At 53.3% G+C, this 19,925-nt stretch overlaps 1 protein-coding gene across 4 annotated transcripts in view; it reads right to left on the bottom strand.

Annotated features, from left to right (window-relative positions):
- LOC6503839 (homeobox protein cut) overlaps positions 1-19,925 on the bottom strand; it is a 60,008-nt gene that overhangs the window by 21,219 nt on the left and 18,864 nt on the right. The window contains exons 1-3 of one of the 4 annotated variants that reach the window (XM_032452616.2): positions 17,409-17,484; positions 17,294-17,338; positions 3,376-4,587 (exon numbers count right to left, since the gene is read on the bottom strand). In XM_032452616.2, the coding sequence (XP_032308507.1) occupies positions 3,376-4,179 (804 nt within the window). In that variant the 5' untranslated portion in view covers positions 4,180-4,587; positions 17,294-17,338; positions 17,409-17,484. Of the gene's footprint in view, positions 1-119; positions 188-3,375; positions 4,588-17,293; positions 17,339-17,408; positions 17,485-19,925 lie in introns of those variants that run through there. The other 3 variants (XM_032452614.2, XM_032452615.2, XM_032452617.2) reach the window with 3 other exon arrangements.

Genomic DNA, 19,925 nt, shown 5'->3' with positions numbered 1-19,925 from the left:
TAATTGCAATTGTGCGGCGCACTCGGAGCTAGTCCGGCTTGGACTCAGATTCGGATTCGGATTCGGATTCGGATTCGGGAGCCCCATTTGGGAACCCGGCCCGCCTCGGCTGCACTCACCCGTTCCATGTTCCAAGTGCTCGCCCCGGAGAACCAGACTTCTGCTTCGATTGGCATGGATCATACTGAAGTGGCAGATCGATTCGAAGGCTACCGCTCGCCTAATCGTAACGAGCCCCAAATTAATAACAAGCAATCAAAAATAATTGAGTGCCACGCAGATTACGCTCCCAGTCCCAGTCCCATGCCCAGTCCCAGCATCGCCTTCACCTCGATTAGAAAAGTATCAGATCTGAATCGGAATCGGAATCGGAAGAGCGACCGCGGATCGAGGGCGACCTGACAATAATGCTAATCATGCTCGGGGATCTGGGATCGATGGCTTGTTTGAACAGTTGATCCGATCCGATCCGATCCGATCCGATCCGATCCGAATCCGAGTGCTTGTTTGCCGCCTCCGGGCGAGCGCCGAGCGGGTTTAATTTTAGCCCGTGTGCGTTAGACTCTAGATGGGTTTCCCGCTCGATTTGCATTTAAAAATAACACCCACTCCGCCCCGGCCCGGCCCATTGTCTCGGCCGGAGCGTGTATCCAAATATTTGGATTTGGCCTCCCTGGCCCCGTCCGGGTTTTGCCTCTGACGTCGGTGGCCGGACAAACAGTGGCAGTGCCAGTAGAACTGCCAATTCGCCTCCAAAGCGGCGGTGATAAGCGCCAATCGAACTACCTCCGGAGGCCCTATCGGAGGTCAGGAGGTGGCTTCCGGCCCGGCCCAGCCCAGCCCAGCCCAGCCCAGCCCGGCCCGGCCTGGTGTTAGGATAAACAACTAATCTGGCCGCAGCCGGTGGCTCTTCTGTATCGCATGTCGCATATCGCATAAAATAAATATGTGGCAATATGCCGATAAAGAAATTCTATAAATACGAGTGTTGCACACACATATACACTCGTGTGGCAGCGCTTTTTTGTGGGGCCAGATAAAAAATAAACCCAACCAGCACCAGCACACAGAACACTCGGATAGATGCGGTTGGGTTTGTTTTTTAATAAATACACTTCTTGTATTTGGCTCGCTAGTTATTTGTGGTTTTTTCCGCATGTGTTGCTTGTTTTTGTTTGCCGCGTGATAAAAAAATATCCGAAAAGCGCCGCAGCAACAACTATCGGAATTGGAATTGTTGAACGTGTCAGTGGCATAACTATACATATGTACACATATATATATTTTCTATGTAGTATTACTAACGAAATCGAAATCGAAGCGGAAGCAGAATCTGCTTCTGTGCTTTGTTTGCTAATTTGTTGTTCGTTTGTTTGCGCTGTCAAGAGGCGTTTAATTTTTCCTTTTCGATTATGTGTTTTTGCGTTATTTTCGGATAGGAGGAGGCTGCCGGGTCTCGGGTCTCGGGTCTCGGGTCTCGGGTCTCGGGACTCAAGACTCGGGGGCACTCTGTCTATAAAAGTGCACTTCTGCGAAAAAATAAACACACGCCCCATAGCCAAAACAAACGCAGACAGTTGGCGTGCCCTGGCCCGGCTCGGCCGATCGGCTCTAACAACAAACAACTGTTGCAATTCCATTTAACATCATTTCAGCTCTGCCACATTTGGGCACTGCCCGTCCCGTCCCGGCCACCTCCCACCGCCCACTAGGCCTGTCGATCATCTCTGGCTCCTCCTGGCGCGGAGGACAACGAAAATATTGTCGCATAAATATGAACATGTGTAGCAGATAAATCCGAGTCCGAGTCCGAGTCCGCGGCATAAGTGATTTAGTTGTCAGGCGAGTGCATTTATCACAGCTGGTGGGGGAGGCCCAGAGGGGCAGAGGCAGGGGGCAGGGAGCAGGGGGCAGGGCAGGGCAGGGCGCCAGTAATCAAACTAATGAGCCTGGGCGGCAGAAATAGCTTTTAATGGATTTCGAATAAGAAAGCGCCTCAAGTGGAGTGGGCCGGAGTGGAGCGACATTAAAGAAGTCCACCCACCCTCCCACCTCCGCGCTTCCGCGACACCTTGGGGTTGCTAATGGAGCCGCCGCTGCACTTAATGGCGAATGATTGCGAGTGACGCTGCGCTGCAATCCTTCCGGCAGGAGCCCTCCTTCAAATCGGCACAAAGCCGAGCCAGGTCCTGCGTGAAGAGGCAGAGAGGAGGGAGTCGCCCGCCTCGCGCTGCATTAGGCAGATTGGAAGTCCTTCAAGGAGCTGCCAGAATCCGCCCAGAATCGCCTAAAAAGCCAGCCGAGCCAGGGCCCTGGGGACCGCATCCTTTTCGTCCTGCCCGCGTGTAAACAAAGGCATTCAACAAATTCGTAGGCGTAAAAATTGTCTTGTCAATATTTTAATGATATCACTTTACACCCCCTGCCAGGACTCGTGTCCTTAGACCTCTCCGGCCCGCAACCGCACACAGTTCCGTGTCCTTTTCGGCAAAAGTTTCCTTCTAACTTTTTTTTCCTTCCCCATCCCGCCTGACTTCTGAATCCTGACTGCTGTTGTTCGAAAAAGGCTCGAATCCCCGGCGGGGGACCCCTTCTTGGCCCGCTTTTTTTTCGGCCCGTTCTTCCTTTTTATCCTCCCAGGGCCGGCTCTGTCTTGGGCGCGCCGGGAAGAAGTCAAAAGTGGCGTTTTTTTGCGCCGCTCATTTGTTTGCCTTGTAAATTTTCCACTTTTGTTTTTTGTTTTCTGACTTCTGGGATCTGGCTTCTGCTGGCTCCTGGCTCCTGGCCGACTCGGGCAACATTTTTTCTGTTCGCCGCTCTGTTTGGCCAAAAAATTACAAGGACAGTGCGGGGTGTTTGTTTGTTTGTGCAAGTGTTTCCTCAATTGTGCGTGCTGGTCAGGGGGCGGCAGGGCGCCTTCTCCGCCTCTCCCTGGGTCGGTGGGTTGGTGGGTCGGTCAGTCGTGCGTCGTCGGTGGCGTCTGCGGTCGGAATTCCTCCGCCAGCTTGGGTCTTGCCTTTTCCTGCTTTGGTGCTTCCCCCCTCCCCCCACACGGCCTGCATCCTTTGGCCCGAAAGTGTCCTTCCCCGCGGCGGCCAAAAGTGCGGGCGGAAAAAGGAGCCCCGGCCCGGAATGCCAGTGTGGGCGGCGACGTTTGTCTAATCTTAACGGTTTTACATTTCATTGCGCCGGGTAATTGTGTGTCCTGGGGACGGACGGAGCCTGGACTGGCCAGGACCTTGGCTCGCTACAGTTTATTAAATTAAAAAGTCACTTAAAGTCGGTCTTAAAGGGGCGACCCAGGTCGCCCTCCCCCGCTCTCCTACAACATGTTCTTATTCCCTTCCTCCCCCAAAGGATAATTCAAGGACTCACCTCTTTATCTTTGGCGGCCAACAGGACGGCTGGCTGGCCGTTGTTGTTGTTGTTGTTCTTCTTCTTGCGCTTCTCGCTGTTGCCACTACTGTTGTTGTTGTTGTTATTGTTGTTGTTATTAGTATTGTTGTTGTTGTTGTTATTGTTGTTGTTGGTGGTAGCTGTATTGGCATTGCCGGGCGTGGTGGCGGTGCTGCTGGTGCTGTTGTTGTTGCTGGTGGAGTTGGTGTTGTTGTTGGCGCAGTCGTCCTCGTCCTCGCCACTGCCTGCCACCCGCTGCTGCTGCTGCTGCTGCTGCTGCTGCTGCTGCTGCTCCTCGTGCCCCTCGCCGGCGTGGCACGCACTCCTCCGACTACAACTATTATTGCTCTCGCTCGTGTGATTATTGCTAACGGCCAGCAGACCTGCCTCCGCCGCCTCCTTGTCCGCCCCCAGCTGCTCCTCACCCCGCTCAGTCCTTGGCTCAGTTCTTGGGGCGCCCGCCTCGGCCTCGGCCGCCATCCCGGCGACCGCCTCCTGCGGGCCGTCCAGCTCCATGTCGTCGGCGTTCGACTGCATCGAGGCGTTGTCGTCCTCCTCCTCGTCCTCAGCCTCCTCCTCCTCCTCCTCCTCGGCGTCCTCGCCCTCCTCCTCCTCGTCCTGGTCGTGGGCTGTGCTGCTGCTGGTGTGGTTGAGGGTGCTGGTGGCTGCCGCCACCTCGGAGGCCGCTGCCCCCGCCTGGTCGGCCGCCACGTCGGACTCCTCCTGCTGCTGCTGGAGGGCCGCTGCCGCTGCCGCCGCCGCCGCTGCCGCCTCCATCATCATCTGCTGGGCGTGGCTGAAGAAGAGCTTCGGGTTGAGGCAGCCGCCGCCCTGCTGCAGGCTGCTCTGCAACTGCTGCTGCTGCTCGGCGGTGAGCAACGGCGGCGAGGGCGACGGCGTGTTGGCGCTCGCCGCCGCGTTCGCCAGCAGGCTGCCGCCGTTGAGGTGCTGCTGCTGCTGCTGCTGCTGCAGCGTGATGTGCTCCAGGCTCTCCAAGATTCCCGCCTGTTCCTCCTCGCTCTTAATGGTGGCAGTGGCTCCTGCTACTGTTGCTGCCGCCGCTGCTGCTGCTGCTGCTGCTGCTGTGTCGCTGTTGTCGGTGCTGTTGTTGTTGCTGGTGAGGGTGTCGCTGTTGCCGGTGGATAGCTGCTCCTTCAGGGTGTTCACTTCCTTCTCGGCCAGGGTAGCGCGCTGCAAGAAAAAAGGGTGAGGCCCGGTTAGCTGTTATTCGAAATAGTATAGAGGGGGCTCCTGGCAAGGACCTTGTCAGCCACATATGCTGCTGCCGCCCCCCGAAAGCCGAAAGCCGAAAACCGAAAAAGTTTCCTGCCAACTATCGACCCTCATTAATTTTACTTTTAAAGTCATTACGGGTTAAATTTGGCCAAATTAATACGTTGCCGAAACTTTGGGCCCCGGAATGCCAAGGCCAGGGCTGGGGACTGTTACTGGGGACTGGGGAGCGGCTTAAAAAACATCCTGGGCCACTTCCTCTCCGTCTGCCACAACGGGCCAACGGGCCAACGGGCAAAAAGCAGGGCCAGGACCAACAATTTATAGTTTATCGTCCGTATCGATAAACCAACTCGAAAATTTTCCCTGCTATTAGAGCTGACCTTTCTTTTTCCCGCTCTCTGGCCTTTCTGGCTTCGTTTGGACTCTTTTTCGATTCGAATCGAATGCCAAATGGGAAATTAAAACAACAATGCAGGAGCTGGAGCTGGAGCTGGAGCAGAACTAGAGCCAGAACCAGAGCCAGAAGACTGGGCCAGAACTACTCCCGAAGAACCGAACCGAAGAAGGTTACAAAAATATGCGGTGCAAACTTTTTTGGCAAATTAGTCTGGGACCGGGCTGCAGGACCTGCCACCAAGAGCCCCCCGGAGCTAGCCAAGTTTTAAGGCCTCCGCTCCGGCCTAAGCCAGGAGCCAGGAGCCAGAAGGCAGAAGGCAGCCCAAATGGCAATGACTTCTGGCGCTCTTGGCTTCGATTTTCTGTTGATTTGTACTTGTTGGTTCGGCCTGGGTTTTTGTGCAATTTTATTTGTATAAATACCGGAAGCTAGCAGGCAGGAGAGGGAGCAGGAGCAGGAGCCGGTCCTGGTATCCTTTCGGGGCGTTGCAGGCAATAAAGAAGTTTGGAAATTAGTCGCTCGGCTAGTGGCTGTAGTGCTGCCAGTCCTGTGGCTGCTAAGCCCTTTCTGGCCCAACTTCGACGAAGAGTCCTGGCCCCCAGCCCCCGATCGGCCGAAGAAGCCAAGCAGGAAGTCGTTACTGCCCCAGGAGTGGGAGGGGGCCAGTCCACAGATTCGATTTTAAAGCAACGCCCCAGGACAGACAAGTGTTTTCGGGAATCAGGAATCAGGAATCAGAATCGGGAATCGGCAGCCAGTATTTTGTGTAAATATTAAATAAATAAAGTGAAAAACTTGCTCCGATATCCCCAGCCAGCGTCCTAATGACAACCCATCTCCAGGAGGCAAGGAGGCAGGGAGGCAGGCCCTGAAATCGCTTTCCTCGCCCCGCCGGGCATATTTGTCAACATCATCGTCCTCATTACGGGGCGAATCGGATGGAATCGAACAGAAGTCGGGGAGTGGGGAAGTAAGGGAGTCGCAGTCGAGGACCCACTCGCCGGGTAGATATATATTTATGATATTTAAAAGCTCTTAAGTACAAACAACAGACAGCGCTGGGCAGCCGCGGGGAGGCTGCAGTTGTGTCGTCCTTCGTCTGAGACTCGACTGCCAGACACGCGGGCAGACTTGGGTGGGCGGGAGAGGGTGGCCTGGCCGGGTGGCCGGGTGGCTGGGTGGCTCTGTGGCTTGGGGGCTCAGTGGTTGCTCTGTTCTGTGGCTCTGTTGTTCCCAAGACCCGGCCCGAGCACCGTTTGTTTTCGTGAGCTGCTTAAGCCTGAAAATTGTTTTCATAATGGCGAGGATACTTTTCGTTTTCGTTTTCGCTTCGCTCTCGCTTTCTAGTCCTGCCCTCCTGTTTCTTCGCTGACTTTTTGCTTCGAAGCTGCCACTGCCACTGCCACTGCCGGCGAGTCCTAGTCCGAAATCGATCAGCGGCTCTCCCGGGAGAAATCCTCGTGGGAAAGCCGCCACTTGTTGTGTCCTGTCCGGTGCTGCCGCCTGGCGGGAAATAGTTTCCCTGGCAGCCACTCCAAGGAATCGCAGGACGAGCGAATCAATTAGTGCTAGCCAGGAGAGCTCTGGCCCAGTTGCCAACCAAATGAGTTAATTAACTAAAATGCGGGTGGCTTTGGCGGACTTTTTTTCGGGCCAGAGTCGGAGTGGGAGTGGGAGTGGGTCCAGGGCTTCCTTTTTTTCATTTTGGGGCTCTGCCCACTTCAATGGTCCTCGTGCTCGTCCATTGCCCCGTCCGGCGACCGGCGACCGTGTGTGTGGTCAGCTTATTCGTATCGAGCACCCTTTTAGCGGCCCGGGCCCGGGCCCGTGCCCGGCGCCCTTTATTTTCGGGTTTCATTTAATATTTTGCCCGGCTGCCACTTCAAAGGAGCTCTTCCGAATCGGAAAAAGCGGAAAACAGGCGGAGGCCGCCACGCAAGCGGGCCAACAGCCGCAAATGTTAGCCGGTCGGGACTCTTCAGATTCTTTTCAGAGCCCGAAATTAGGCTCGAGGATGGGCCGGGATGGGGTGCAGGAGCACAGGTCTGATTGGAGGGCGCTGGCCGACCAATTAATGGCAGCCCTGTCCTGTCTCCAAGCCCCGAAACTGTAGCCACTATCGCCAGGACTGGGACTGGGACTGGGACTGGGACTGGGACTGGGAAGGATGTCCTTCCCTTCTGGGCCTCTGACTTCAGCCTCCGTGTTTTACTTTCCTGCTTGTTTGCTGTTGGCGACGTGTGTGTGTGCGAGTGTGTGCCGCGTTGTTTGCTCGCAATTGTCGTGTGCTTGGCACATGTCACTCGCCCCTCCCCTCCCCTCCCCTCCCCTCCTCCCGCCCGGCCCCTCCGGAGCTGCAGCATGCGGCATTGTCTCAAGCTGTTTGTCTGAAGTGAGCCTGCCTCGAGACCCGCGAGCCAGCGACCTCCTCCCGCAGCAGCTGTCAGGACCTCGGCCCTGCACGGAGAGAAAGGAGTGGCTCCTTGCCACCAGCCCGCTCCTGGCGGCCAGGATCTCAGCCGAACATTTCTCGGAGTGCAGCGGTCGAGGACTCTGGGGTTCGGTTCGGCGAAGGAGTTCCAGCAAGCACTTTTTGTAATTAGTATGGAGGCAATGTTATGAATTGTGCTTCAACTTAAGCTCGAGTGCCAGCCCGCGCTCCTTTTTCTTGTTTTGTGTTTGTGCCCGGGGGTGGCCGGGGGGTGGTGGGGGGCGGCAGCAACCCCTTGGTTGCCAAAAGGGTAGCTTTCGCGGCCCTGGAAAGGGTTAACGCGGCTGCATTGTGCGGTTTCGGACAATAAATCAAAGCAAATCAATGCAACAATATTGTGAAGGGTCCTTGCCGCCCGAGGGCCTTCGGGGGGGCTGGGGGGCAGGACGCTGCTTTGAAGCCCGCCAGCTGGGGAGGGGGACGGCTGCTGGGTTGACAGTCCTGGGCTGCCTCCCCTCGAGTTGCTCCCACTCCCCGGCCAGGACTGCCACTTGAACGCCTACACGACATGACATGTGTCCAGGGGCGGGGATGATGGGGGTGATGGGGGTGGTGCCCCCAGTCCCAGCGAGGGAGGACATTACACACACATTACACTAAGAGGTGGAGCGGAGATGGGGCTCGAAGACTAAAAGACTGAAAGACCGAAAGGAGAAGAATCAGTCCCCTTCGAGGATCTGCAATACACAATAACATCTCCCCCCAGAAGTAATCCCCGCCCGGCGCTGCTAAGCAGCTCAACTGCTATCCATTAATTGCTCCTTCTTCTGACTAAATACCCTGGCAGCTCCACCCCCCATCCCAGCCAGCGCTAAACCCCTTATTACAGCCCTCGAACCCGCTCGCAAAGCCCCACCGCCCCCCAGCTTCACTCTCCGGATTCGGGGCATGCCTCTGCATTTGCTTTACAATTTCAAACATCATTAGCAACGCACACAGAGGCGGGCGGGAAGGGGAATCAGAGGCGGGGTGGGACGCACACACATGTCCACACACACACACACACACACACACACAGCCCTTTTTGCTAATTATTTATTTAAATATTAAACAAAAAATACCCAAAACAGAGCGGAGGCGGTGGCGGAGGCGGAGGGCTCCCCCTCACAAAAGGGAACACAACTGCAACAAAAAACAAAACAAACAAAACGAAAAGAGTGGCACAACATCAACACACACACATACACACACACACAGCCCCACCAGCCCGAGAGAGAAAGACGAAATGATGTATTGATGCTGCCCCGAAAGCGAAGAGATGCTACGGGGGGTCCTGTCTGCAGCCATCTCAGCCTCCCACCCACCCACACCCACACCCACCCGTTCTCTCGCAATAAAAAAGAAACACGGAACGAGCTCCAGACCGAGCCAAGGAGGAGGCCAAAGCCAGAGTCGTACTGCCATGGAGAGACTCACGCCCGCTTTTTGGGGTATCTCGTGGATTGCGAAGGGGTTCCATCAGGAAAACTCAAAAATAATCTGCCAACAGTTCCATTAAAATGTTTTGATGCACATTCGAGGGGAATCGGTGTACCAATCGATTAAGGTACTCCTCGCAAGGATCGGATGAGAATCGGCTGAGATATGGCCTTCGATTGGGGCCATATGTTGGTTTTCGTTGATTTCAAGGGGGTCCATGGGGAAAATGATGAAAAAAAAATTTTAAAATTTTTGTGTTTCATATTTTGATGCAGGATGGTGGGGAATCGATATACAAATCGATTAAGGTACTCCTCGCAAGGATCGGGTGAGAATTGGCTGAGATATGGCCTTCGATTGGGGCCATATGTGGGATTTCGTTGATTTCAAGGGGGTCCATGGGGAAAATGATGAAAAAATATTGAAAAATTTTTGTGTTTCATATTTTGATGCAGAACGACGGGGAATCGATATACAAATCGATTAAGGTACTCCTCGCAAGGATCGGGTGAGAATTGGCTGAGATATGGCCTTCGATTGGGGCCATATGTGGGTTATCGTTGATTTCAAGGGGGTCCATGGGGAAAATGATGAAAAAATATTGAAAAAATTTTGTGATTCATATTTTGCAGAACGACGGGGAATCGATATACAAATCGATTAAGGTACTCCTCGCAAAAATCGGATGAAAATTGGCTGAGATATGGCTGTCGGTAGGAGCTACATGTGGGTTTTTGAGGATTTCGAAAGGGGTCGTGGGACTGTGGCTAGGAGGACGTGCGAGGAGTCTCCGGTGACCTCCGGGCTGTGCTTGGAAATGCATAACTGTACACATGGAAGGCCCGGTGAGATGCCGTTGGAAGCGAGTTGGAAGTCCTGCCCCTGCCCTCCTGCCCGTCCAACTACATTCTCGAATTTAAAATTCTGTTTCTTTTATTGCCACCCCGCACGCAGCAGTCGATCCAGCACATATGTAAATTATAAAATTCTCTATTTACTTATCAAAAATCAGAGGCAGACCCATTGAGGGGGTGGCTTGTTTTTTACAACCAAAGGAAGGGGTGGGGGCGGGGAGTGACGGAAGCTGCGAGCACGCCCAAATGTATGCTATGCGAAATATAAATTAGCTTTGATATGCGAAGCTGCTTCTGCTGACGAAGATGAGGCTCAAAAGGATGTGCTGGAAAAAGGATTATATATTACGCACACACATGCCCAGCTGTGTGTGTGTGGGTGTGCCAGTGTCGGTGTGTGAAAAGATGCTGGAAAAAAGGATTAATGCGTGCGCCAAAGCCAGGAGCAAGGAGCAGACCACTTTTTTCGGGCTTCGCTTCGATTTTCGCTTCGAATGCGTCACGCGAGGAGCGAGTGGCGAGTGGCGGGGGTTGGGGCGCCACTCAAGTTCCTCCTCCGCCCGTGGAAGTGTCGGGCAAGAAGCTGCCTCCAGCCGGGGTGTGGCATCCATTTTTTCCACTCGGGAGATACAGTTACACGCGAGTGTGTGGGAGCATCAAATTAGACGATTTCTAATTGCCAAAGGCCCTGTCGGACTTATCTGGCTCAAAAAATTGTCAAGGCGATAAGGGCGTGGGGAGTGGGGGCTCTTCTGGGTAATTAATAATTTCACAACTCCTCCGTAGATCCAGCTGGAAACTTGAATCGGAATTGTGTCATTCTGCGACTAACGAGGAATGCCGGAGCAACCCTCTCGCATCTGCTCTGCTTCTGAGCTTCCAGCACCCCTGCCACATGAGTGACCAAAAGTAATAATAATTTTTTGGCTTATCCTTATTATTACATAACGTATGCATACCTTTTTGTGCCTCCCTGCCCCTGCCCCCGCTCTGGCCGGAGGCCGGAGCACATCCTGGCCCAGGAACAGGCCCAATCGTACATCAAAAATGAGCGCTCGACATTGGTGTGGATGACCCTTTTTTTTGCTGGGTGGTTATGTTGGGTGGTTGGGTGGTGCGGAGAGAACAATGGACACTCCCTCCATCCACCCCGGGCCACTGGTCACTCGTAGGCCTTTTTTGTGTGTGCTGTTTTCTTTTTTTGGCAAGTAAATAATTAAGCATTACACTGACCAAATAGCAAGTCAAGGCACAAGCCGGGCCCAGACAAACACAAATAAATATAACTCATATGTGGGCATTGTGTGGGAGCTGGGGGCTTGGACTGGATATGGGGATGGGGATGGGGATGGGTTTCCAGGCCATACAAATAATGATTAGAAACCTTTTTCCGCACACCACACCGCACATGTGTGTGTAATTTTTGACATTTTTATGCGGGCCTCAAAATGCTTTCAGTTGGGGATAAAAGGACAGGCGGGTGGACCGGGGCGGGGCAGGGGCTTACCTAAGGGTTGTCCATTAAACAAATTTGACATTTTAAAATCTAAACGAAATTAATGATTTCAGTTTTCTGTTTCTGTTTCTGTTACTGAGCTTCGGAAAAAGCAAAACAAAGGCCTGCCAGGACGTGGAGTACAGTTGGCCGCAAAACACACATAGATCCTGGCCAAGTGCGAGTCCTGGGTGGGGGCTGGGGGCTGGCGGCTAATCAAATATGTGAGGACTCTCAATCCTTTTTTCTCCGACCGTTGTCCATTTTAATCAGAGCGAGCATTAATATAAATGAAAGCATTAATGCCAAAGGCGAATCAATAAATGTGGTAGATGGAGCTCCGGGAGGCTCCAGGCTTCTAGCTCCAGGCTCCAGGCTCCAGACTCCTGGCTCCAGCCTCCCATCGTCTTGCCCAGAAATCTCTTAATTAAACCGAAAATGAAGCAATTTATTATTTGCGCTTGTAGATACAAGGCATTCCCGTCTTATGACGACCCTTTTTCAATCAAAATTTCCAATCAATGTCAATTCATTATGCCGGGGTGGGCTCCATCTCCGTCTCAGTCTCAGTCTCTGGCAAAAACCAAGGCAACCTAGCAAGGTGCTGGGCGGCGGGAGGAGGTCCTGGCCAACATTTTCTGCTGCTAGAGCAACCCCAAAGACAAAACTCAGTTGGCATTTTTAATGAAAAGCCACGACGACGACGACGACGACGACGGTAACGGGGAAGGAGAAGCTGAGGCTGAAGCCGAAGCCCTAAAGTTGCCTGTCAAGTTTGCCTAATCAAAATCGACAACGTTTTATAGTTTCGAGTGTGCGGAGGGCGGGGGCGGTGGAGGCAGATCCTTGGAGAGGCAGGACGAGCAGGAGTAGCGGCAGGCTTCACCTTTTGCCGGCTTAGCCCGGAGAGTGTGTGACAAACAAATATTTGAGAACGTAAATCAGAAATCTTTCGCTTCCATTTGCCAAATCCTTTTGTGCCGCCGAGCAGGGGCACTGCGTCCTTGGCAGGGTTCGGGCTCGGCAAGGACCCAGGACCCAGGACCCGGCCTGCCAAAATCGAAAAACATTTCGTGTATTAAAACCGAAACGAATTAATTTAATTAATTACAATCATGTCTTATTAGAGACGTATGAAGGAGACGGACGAGGCAAGACGTCGTTGTCCTTGGAAGAGTGGGAGGTGGGTGGTGGGTGGTTGGAGGAGGGAGGAGGGAGGCTAGGGAGGCGGGGGAACTCCTTTCGATAAGCGAGGAGAACTGTTTTGTTGCCAAAATGAAACAACGGCGCTGTCAGCTGCCAAAGAGTTGCCTTCGCTTTTAGCTTTTGTTTCAAGTGCCTGCCAGTGGGGCTTAGTGGGCGGATGGGGTGGTGGGTGCAGGGTGGTGCAGGGTGGTGCAGGGTGGCTGTGTCCCGGCCCACCACCCTGGGAGGTGGTGTCCTGGGAGGCGGGCGCCAAATTTTATGCTCACATCATTTATAAATGCCTGATTTGTTATTTACAAAACGAGACAAGTTGCGGCATTTCGGAATTTTCCGAAAAGGGTGATTGAGGGTCCTGTGGTGGTGGAGCGGGCGTCGGGGGAGTGATTTCTGGGACACATGTGTGTGTGTGTGTGGCTGTGTGTGTGTGATGCTACTTAATTTGAATTTGAGTAATTGCCCAAGAAGGAGTGTTTCGAGAGCGAGGCTTTGTTTTCTTGATTTTCGGGCTGGCTGGGGAGGAAGCATCCTTTTAAAGCAGCCCATCCTACAGATCCACTCTGTATACTATACAGAGTGCTTCACACTTTGTGGCCCATTGTTGTTGTGCCTGGTGCCTCTGCCCCTGCCGCTGTTAATTAATTTCTGCAAAAATATTTATTATTATTAGTCGACCCGCAAATGGCGATGGCAATGCACTCCCCAGTTCGCCAGTTCGCCTGCTCGCCATCTCGCGGCCCGCCACTCGATGTATGTGCGGAGCGATGTGTGCCTTAAATGCATGCCACTGATTCTGCACCACCCCTCCACCTCCCTCAACCCCCCCTCAACGACTTGACTGTCACTAAACGGCTCATCTAACTGCAATGCTTCATAGAAATCTGTTTGTACGGCCGGAGGAACGTATCGGAAAAAGGGAGCACCAGTGGGAGTTGGGAGGGGGCATGGCACGGGCCATGGGCCAGGGGCCAGGGGAGGGGGGGACCAGGCCGACTGCCTGGCTGGCTGCGTTATTTTTGCAACAACAATGCCAGATGAGGCCAGCTGCGGGAGCGGGACGGCGGCAAATCACAGAAATGAAAATCGAAAAGTGCATGCCTCTAGAGAGGCCGCCTATAGAGAGGAGTATCAGACGGATCTGCGGCAGTGTGCGTTTATCAAAACACTACATACAAAGTATACCACTATAGGGAGCGAGATAGAGAGGAGGGGGGAGGGGGCACAACAAATTTACACTCCAACAGACGATGTCGTCGTGCCAGTCACTCAGTCAGCCAGAGCGGCTGTCTGCGCCGCCACAGCCCCGCCCGGATCGGGGCCCGGATCGGATGGATATGCATTTTTGTCCTTATATCGGCGGGGATGCAGTGGCGTCCCTGTCCCTGTCCCTGGCCCTGGCCCCCTGCGAGGGGCTTCCGACCTGTGATTTGATTATTGCCCGGCTGCCGGGGCCGGGAGCTGCACCACTGCCTCTGCCTCTGCCTCGGCCTCTACTGTCGCCCCACTATAAAAATAGGCAAATAATTATTTAAGAATTTCTTGATTAATTGGCAGCGTGCTTGTTGTTGTTGTTGTTCCTGTTGTTGTCGCAAGTCGCTAGTCGCTAGTCGCTAGTTGCTAGTCGCTAGTGGCAAGTGAGTAATGAAGAAGGAACGGGCTGCGGCCCAGGAGACAGATGGGGCATTTCGGCCAACACTTGATTGCGTCTTCAATTGTTTGCCGCTATGCATTTTTGGCAATAATTCGCATAAACTGGCACTGTTGCCAAGGGGGCACTCTTCCAACTGGCTAAGAAGTTCATTCTCTTCACTTTCCCTCCGCGAGTGAGCTAGTTCCTCCATCCAGCCATCCAGCCATCCAGCTATCCAGTCATCCTGCTCTCCAGCTGGCAATTAGCATATTTTACATCAATTCCTCTCGCACACGCGTTTTCCACACCTTGCCACTTTCTGCGGCATCCGCGGAGCTGCCCACACCCCCGCAGAGTCGCAGAGTCGCAGAGTTACAGAATCCGCGTGTCACCGCCCCGACAATCGAGTGCCTCCTAATGTCCCTATCTACTCGGCCCCGGCTGTGAGTGGTGTGGCACCACCACTCTCGTTTATTTTTATCGACTCTAGTTTTGGGCCTCTCTGTGCAGTTCGCTTATTATTCCGCAGACTGGGCGGCGGGGCGGGGATCCACCGTCGTTCCGCATAAATAAGTGTCGTCTTCTCTCCCTCCCCTCCCCTACCCTTCCCTCCCATCCACGCGCTGTCTGTCTGGCGTGCATGCATTATTTCATTAAAGTATTACAATATTAATTCGATTTCCACTAATTGCCGGCAAAGGCAACGGCAACGGCAACGGCAACGGCAACGGCAAGAACGGGCGCAGACAGAGCCGGTGACGAGTCCGGTGACGACTTGCCGACTTGTGCTTTAAAGCCACTGCTGCCAATTAATGGGGCTCGCATCTCGCATCCCTGGCTCATTGCTGGCCTGAAAAAATTCGCGGACCAGCTCGCAAAGGCCGGAGAACAAAGGACTGAGCATTCCTGAAAAGGGATATGGCATGCGAGGGCGGAGACTGGGTGGCTCTGTTCTATGCATGCCACGTCTGTGTCTGTGTCTGTGTCTGTGTCTGTGTCTGTGCGTGGGAGTGTGTGTGTGTTTGTAAATGTTGCGGTTTTTACGCACAAGAATGGGGGGCGGTGGGTGGCTGGGAGGCGGTGCGACAAACTGTTGCTCTCGGCACTCTGGCACTCTGCGCTGGCATGTTCGGTATGCTTCTGACCCCAAAGTACAAATCAATTGCATGTGTGTGCTGTGGTTGCCCCACTGTATATATCTGCCTCGCTGTGTGCCCCGGCATCAGTATCAGCATCAGCATCAGCATCAGTGTCAGTGTCCGCTGGATGTGCAAATGATACACTCGCACACCCACACACACCCACACACCACACCCCCCTGGCACACACGCAGGCTGGAGTGCCTTTTTGGTCAATGCCAGCCGCCTGCCAGCTGGCCTTGTGTCTCCCTGTGAAATTGTGTCAATTGCAGTGGCCACTGGGAGGTGGTTCACCACCCTCCACCCTCCACCCTCCGCCTTCCGCCCACTGCCCACTGGCCGCCGAAAACACGCTGTCCACACTCAACGCAGTGTCAACAACATGCGCAGGTTGCGCGAAAGTGCTGGGGGCCTGGGCCGGCATGGGTGGGGTGGGGTGGGACTTGTATCGGGTTTTTGGGCCATTTCCCAGGCCCACGGCCTTCAATGTCAGCCCAAGGTTACGGGGGCCTTCCTCTCTCCCCTCCCCACTTTCACTCCAGAGTCGGGCCAGAGCCAAAATCGAAGGCTTGCGGCTCCCGGCTCCCGGCTCCCACGCATCCCAAGCGAGTGATCTTCCAGCGAAAAGCGAACAAAACCAGACCCGAAACGGGCAGCGCTTAATTTAATTTCCTGCAGACTGCGGAGACGTGAAATCCGATCGAACGGAGACTTATTGTGCGATGTGATGTGATGTGATGTGATGAGATGTGTGTGTTTGGCGAAACAAAGAATCACTCAAACCAAACCAAACCGAAGCAAAGCTCGATTTGTGCGGGAATCGGCTGGCTTTATTTGGCTGGCGGGTCGGGTCGGGTCGGGGCCAGATTCCTCGCCCGGGCTTTGCATATCGACAAGGCCAAACAGGAAATCCATGTTTATGTTTAAATTAATAATAATGCCAGAGCAGATCTGCATGGTATGTGGTGTATGTGGTGTGCTAGTGTGCGAGTGTGCGAGTGTGCGAGTGTGCGAGTGTGCGAGTGTATCGAGGTATCAATGAAGCGAGCGAGCCATTGAACCACTCGCTGATGAGCTGATGACGATGATGATCGTCCGCGATCGGGATGATGACGATGCTGGCATGCGGGACAACATTAATACAATAAATTATATTATGGCTCTTCCTGTTTGCCCCGATAAAAAATAATAATAAAAGCGAGGCAGAGCCAGAGGCAGCGGCAGGGGCAGCGGCAGCAGCACTGAAATTCGAAATTGAACAATATTTTTTGCGGGGGAGTGAGCTCCAGGGGCGGGCAGACCCTCCCCGGGCGGGGGTAGAGCGGCATTTCGATAATAATGCGTCCCCCGATTCTCCAGACAGAGACGCAGACGACGTCGTGGCTTTATGGCAGATTTGTGCGCCTGATTTGTGCAAATAATTGAAATTTGCATTTAATGAAGGCGACATACTTTCCTCCCCGGCTCCGGCTCCGGCTCTCCGGCGGCAGTCCGGGGGCGTTCAATAGGGGGGAGAGGGAGAGGGAGGAGCAGGCCGGAGGAGACTGGCAGTTCTGTGAATGGGTCGCCAGCACAGTAGCTGCAATCAAGTCGTGTGCTAACTCTTTCGGGATAAGGATCGCTCTATTGTGAACCGGCACATAAATTACATTTAAGGCGAGTCCTTCCCCAGCCTTGAGGCCCGAAGGCCCGAAAACGGGTCCGCAAATTGAGGCTCCCCCTCAGGCGCCCCTCAGGTCCTCGGCCCCTCGGGATGCCCCACAGAGGCTGATGACGACGATTATCATCATCGCATCCCGTAATAAGCATCATCGCGTTCGTGGGCGTATTGTTGTGGCCCGGCCGCGCTGTAGTTGCTAATGGCAGACAGACGAGACAAGTTTTGACATATTTTGTTGCAGGAGGCCGCCTGAACCACATGAATGAAACGCAAATGAATGAACTGCGGCCGGCAGGAGGCAGGAGGCAGGGGCAGCCGCAAAGGAGTGACTGGGGACTGTGCGACAAACGTCGCTAACTGGAGCAAAACTTACGGGTCCGGATAGGGGGGTCTGGTCCGGGTCTGTGGGGAGTATTACCTGCAACGACAGAGAGAGAGAGAGAGTTCATAGTTAGTGGCGGAAGTGGACTAGAGGGCTTAGATCTTACAATAGAACTTCGATCTTTATGTAACCAGCTCCTAGCACATGGAACACATGGACACAGAAAAAAAAGAGCACTACTGAGTCACTTCCGTTCGCGGAAGACCTGACGATCCGCGAAGGCTTCCTCGGAACTAGTATTACGCATACGCAGTGGTGGCTAGGTGGCCTAGATGGCGAGCCAGGAGCCGGAACACGGTGGTCGGTAGCCGATATAGCGCGTCAAACGGCAATTAACAACTGATGCAGATAATCGCTGGACAAAATACGCCGAGCGCGAAACTTCGGCGCACACTAAGTCCACACACACACACTGACACACACAGACACACAGGGTGGTGTGCGAGTGTGAGTCCAACAGCAACCACGCAATGGCCGCAGCATTTGCGATAAACGACACAACAAAATCAAATCTAAAGCTCCCAAAAAGAACGAATAAAACAATCACAAGGCGGCTACTGGGCCTGGGCCTGGGCCTGGGTCTGTGTTTGTGTCCCGAACAACAGCCCGAACCATTTCTAAGCAAATACATCATCATCACCACAATTATAAAGCGAATTCCTGTAGCTTTTTATCAATTTTAGGCGGGCTGGGCTGGGCTGGGCTGGCCTGGACTGGGATCAGGTGTTATAAAGGCCATACATTTTGAAAGATTTGTGTGCGCTTGTGTGGGGCAATGCTCAAATATTTCCAAAGACACCCAAAGGCCCCCAGTCCCCGTCCCCACTGTAGAAGAGATAAAGTTGGGGCCGAATGTGTGCCCAAGATATCCAGACGAATAGCTGCCATATTTATATAGAGACGTAATCACGTCAAGTGGAGCTCCGTCTATTGGTCGGAAATAACATACGTAGGGTACAGTACTCGCTTCTCCCGATAAGAGCGCTTATCGCCCCAATCCCCAATCCCCAATCCCCATACACGCACCTCCACCCACCTCCACCCACCTCCACCCACCTCCACCGGCACCCACTGGCAGTCGTATATCCAGTCGCCTTAGTGGGCTAACAAATAGGTGTATAAATAAAATTGCAAAAAAAGAATGAAATCTTAACGACGAGGGTGCCAGCGCGATAAGCCCCGGAGGCAATTCAAAAAGTGGCAGTCATATCTGGCTGACGAGCACGAGATATAGCCGCAGCAGATATAGCTCGGATATAGCCGTGATATCAGTTAATCGGAGGGCCGTATACCCGAGGCTGCCATAGCCAAAGACACACTAAAAGATACAGATACAGATACATTAACAGATAGAGATAGAGATCTGCTGGCATGGCCGCGGAGACAATCGTCATAAATTGTTTAGTTGTTGGCTAAACATGTTGAAAGATTTATGGCAGGGCTATACGCGATCATATAATGATTTGTAAGAAATCGGCCGGCTAGCGGTGAGGCAATGGCGTCAGTTGGCCAGCCGAGGAGCGGGGGCCTTGGGCCACTTGGAGTGGAGTGCTCTTGGCCGGGCAGTGATACTGTATCCTCCAAATACTGTATCGCTCTAGAGCCCGTTATTGGGGCGATAAAATAAACTAAAATAAATGAAGAACCAAAGCAGACTATATACTATACACTGTATCTGTATCTGTATCTGTATCTATAGCTATGCTGTATCTATATACTTATATATATCCGTACGTCCAGAGGTCCTACGGCGAAACGGGGCGGAGCACGAGTGGCTGAGAAGAAGGGAAATCGACCAAAGAGCGGAAAAAAGACTGAAATCAAATAAAACGAACAGAAACCGAAACCGAACCGAAAAGAAATGGAAATGGGTGGTGGGCAGTGGGTGGTGGGCAGTGGGCGGTTGGGAGGCGAAAAAGAAAAATCTGCCAAGTGAAAAGAAATCGGAGCCAGTGGAGCCAGGAGGCAGGAGCCAGGAGACAGGAGGCAGGGAGGACTATAGAAGCATCCAGCAAATCCTGATGCTCCGGCGAGTGTATCTGTATCTGTGTATCCCAGTATCTGTCTCTCTGTCGCGTGCGAGTGTGTGGGTGTGTATCTGTATCTGCTGGCAGCACTCGAATAAAATCGAATAAGCATAAAAACGCATGCCACGAGGATGAGCTGTGTGTGGCGGTGTGTGTGTGTGCTAGTGAGTACATAAGCCGATGGATGCTGTATCCATAAGATACAGATACACACGTCTAAGCAGGCTGGATTTGGGTTGGCTGCGCCTCGAACGCAGATTCAATAATGACATAAATAGCACGCACACCACTGCACCGCAGTACACCTGTGCGGCATGCGGCGTACCTGGGCCGAGTGCGCTGCCTGGCACCTAAAAGCATGCTACTATTTTTCCACAGTCGAGCGCTCTTCACAACACAACAACGCGTCGTGTATCTGTGGCTGTTTAATACACCACTACATCTTAGCTGTATCTCTATCTGTATCCTGTATCCTGTAGCCCCTCTGTATGTATGTGTGTGCACTTGATTACATTTCTGCCACTGCTGCTCCTTCATCTTCGGGCATTGCTTTCTTTATCCCCGCCCGCTTCGAACTTGTTGTATTTTTTTTTCTC

Source organism: Drosophila ananassae, chromosome XL, assembly GCF_017639315.1.
Source record: "Drosophila ananassae strain 14024-0371.13 chromosome XL, ASM1763931v2, whole genome shotgun sequence".
Taxonomy (NCBI): domain Eukaryota; kingdom Metazoa; phylum Arthropoda; class Insecta; order Diptera; family Drosophilidae; genus Drosophila; species Drosophila ananassae.
The sequence above is the reverse complement of the archived record's forward strand: the minus strand, read 5'-3'. Positions and strand labels throughout refer to the sequence as shown.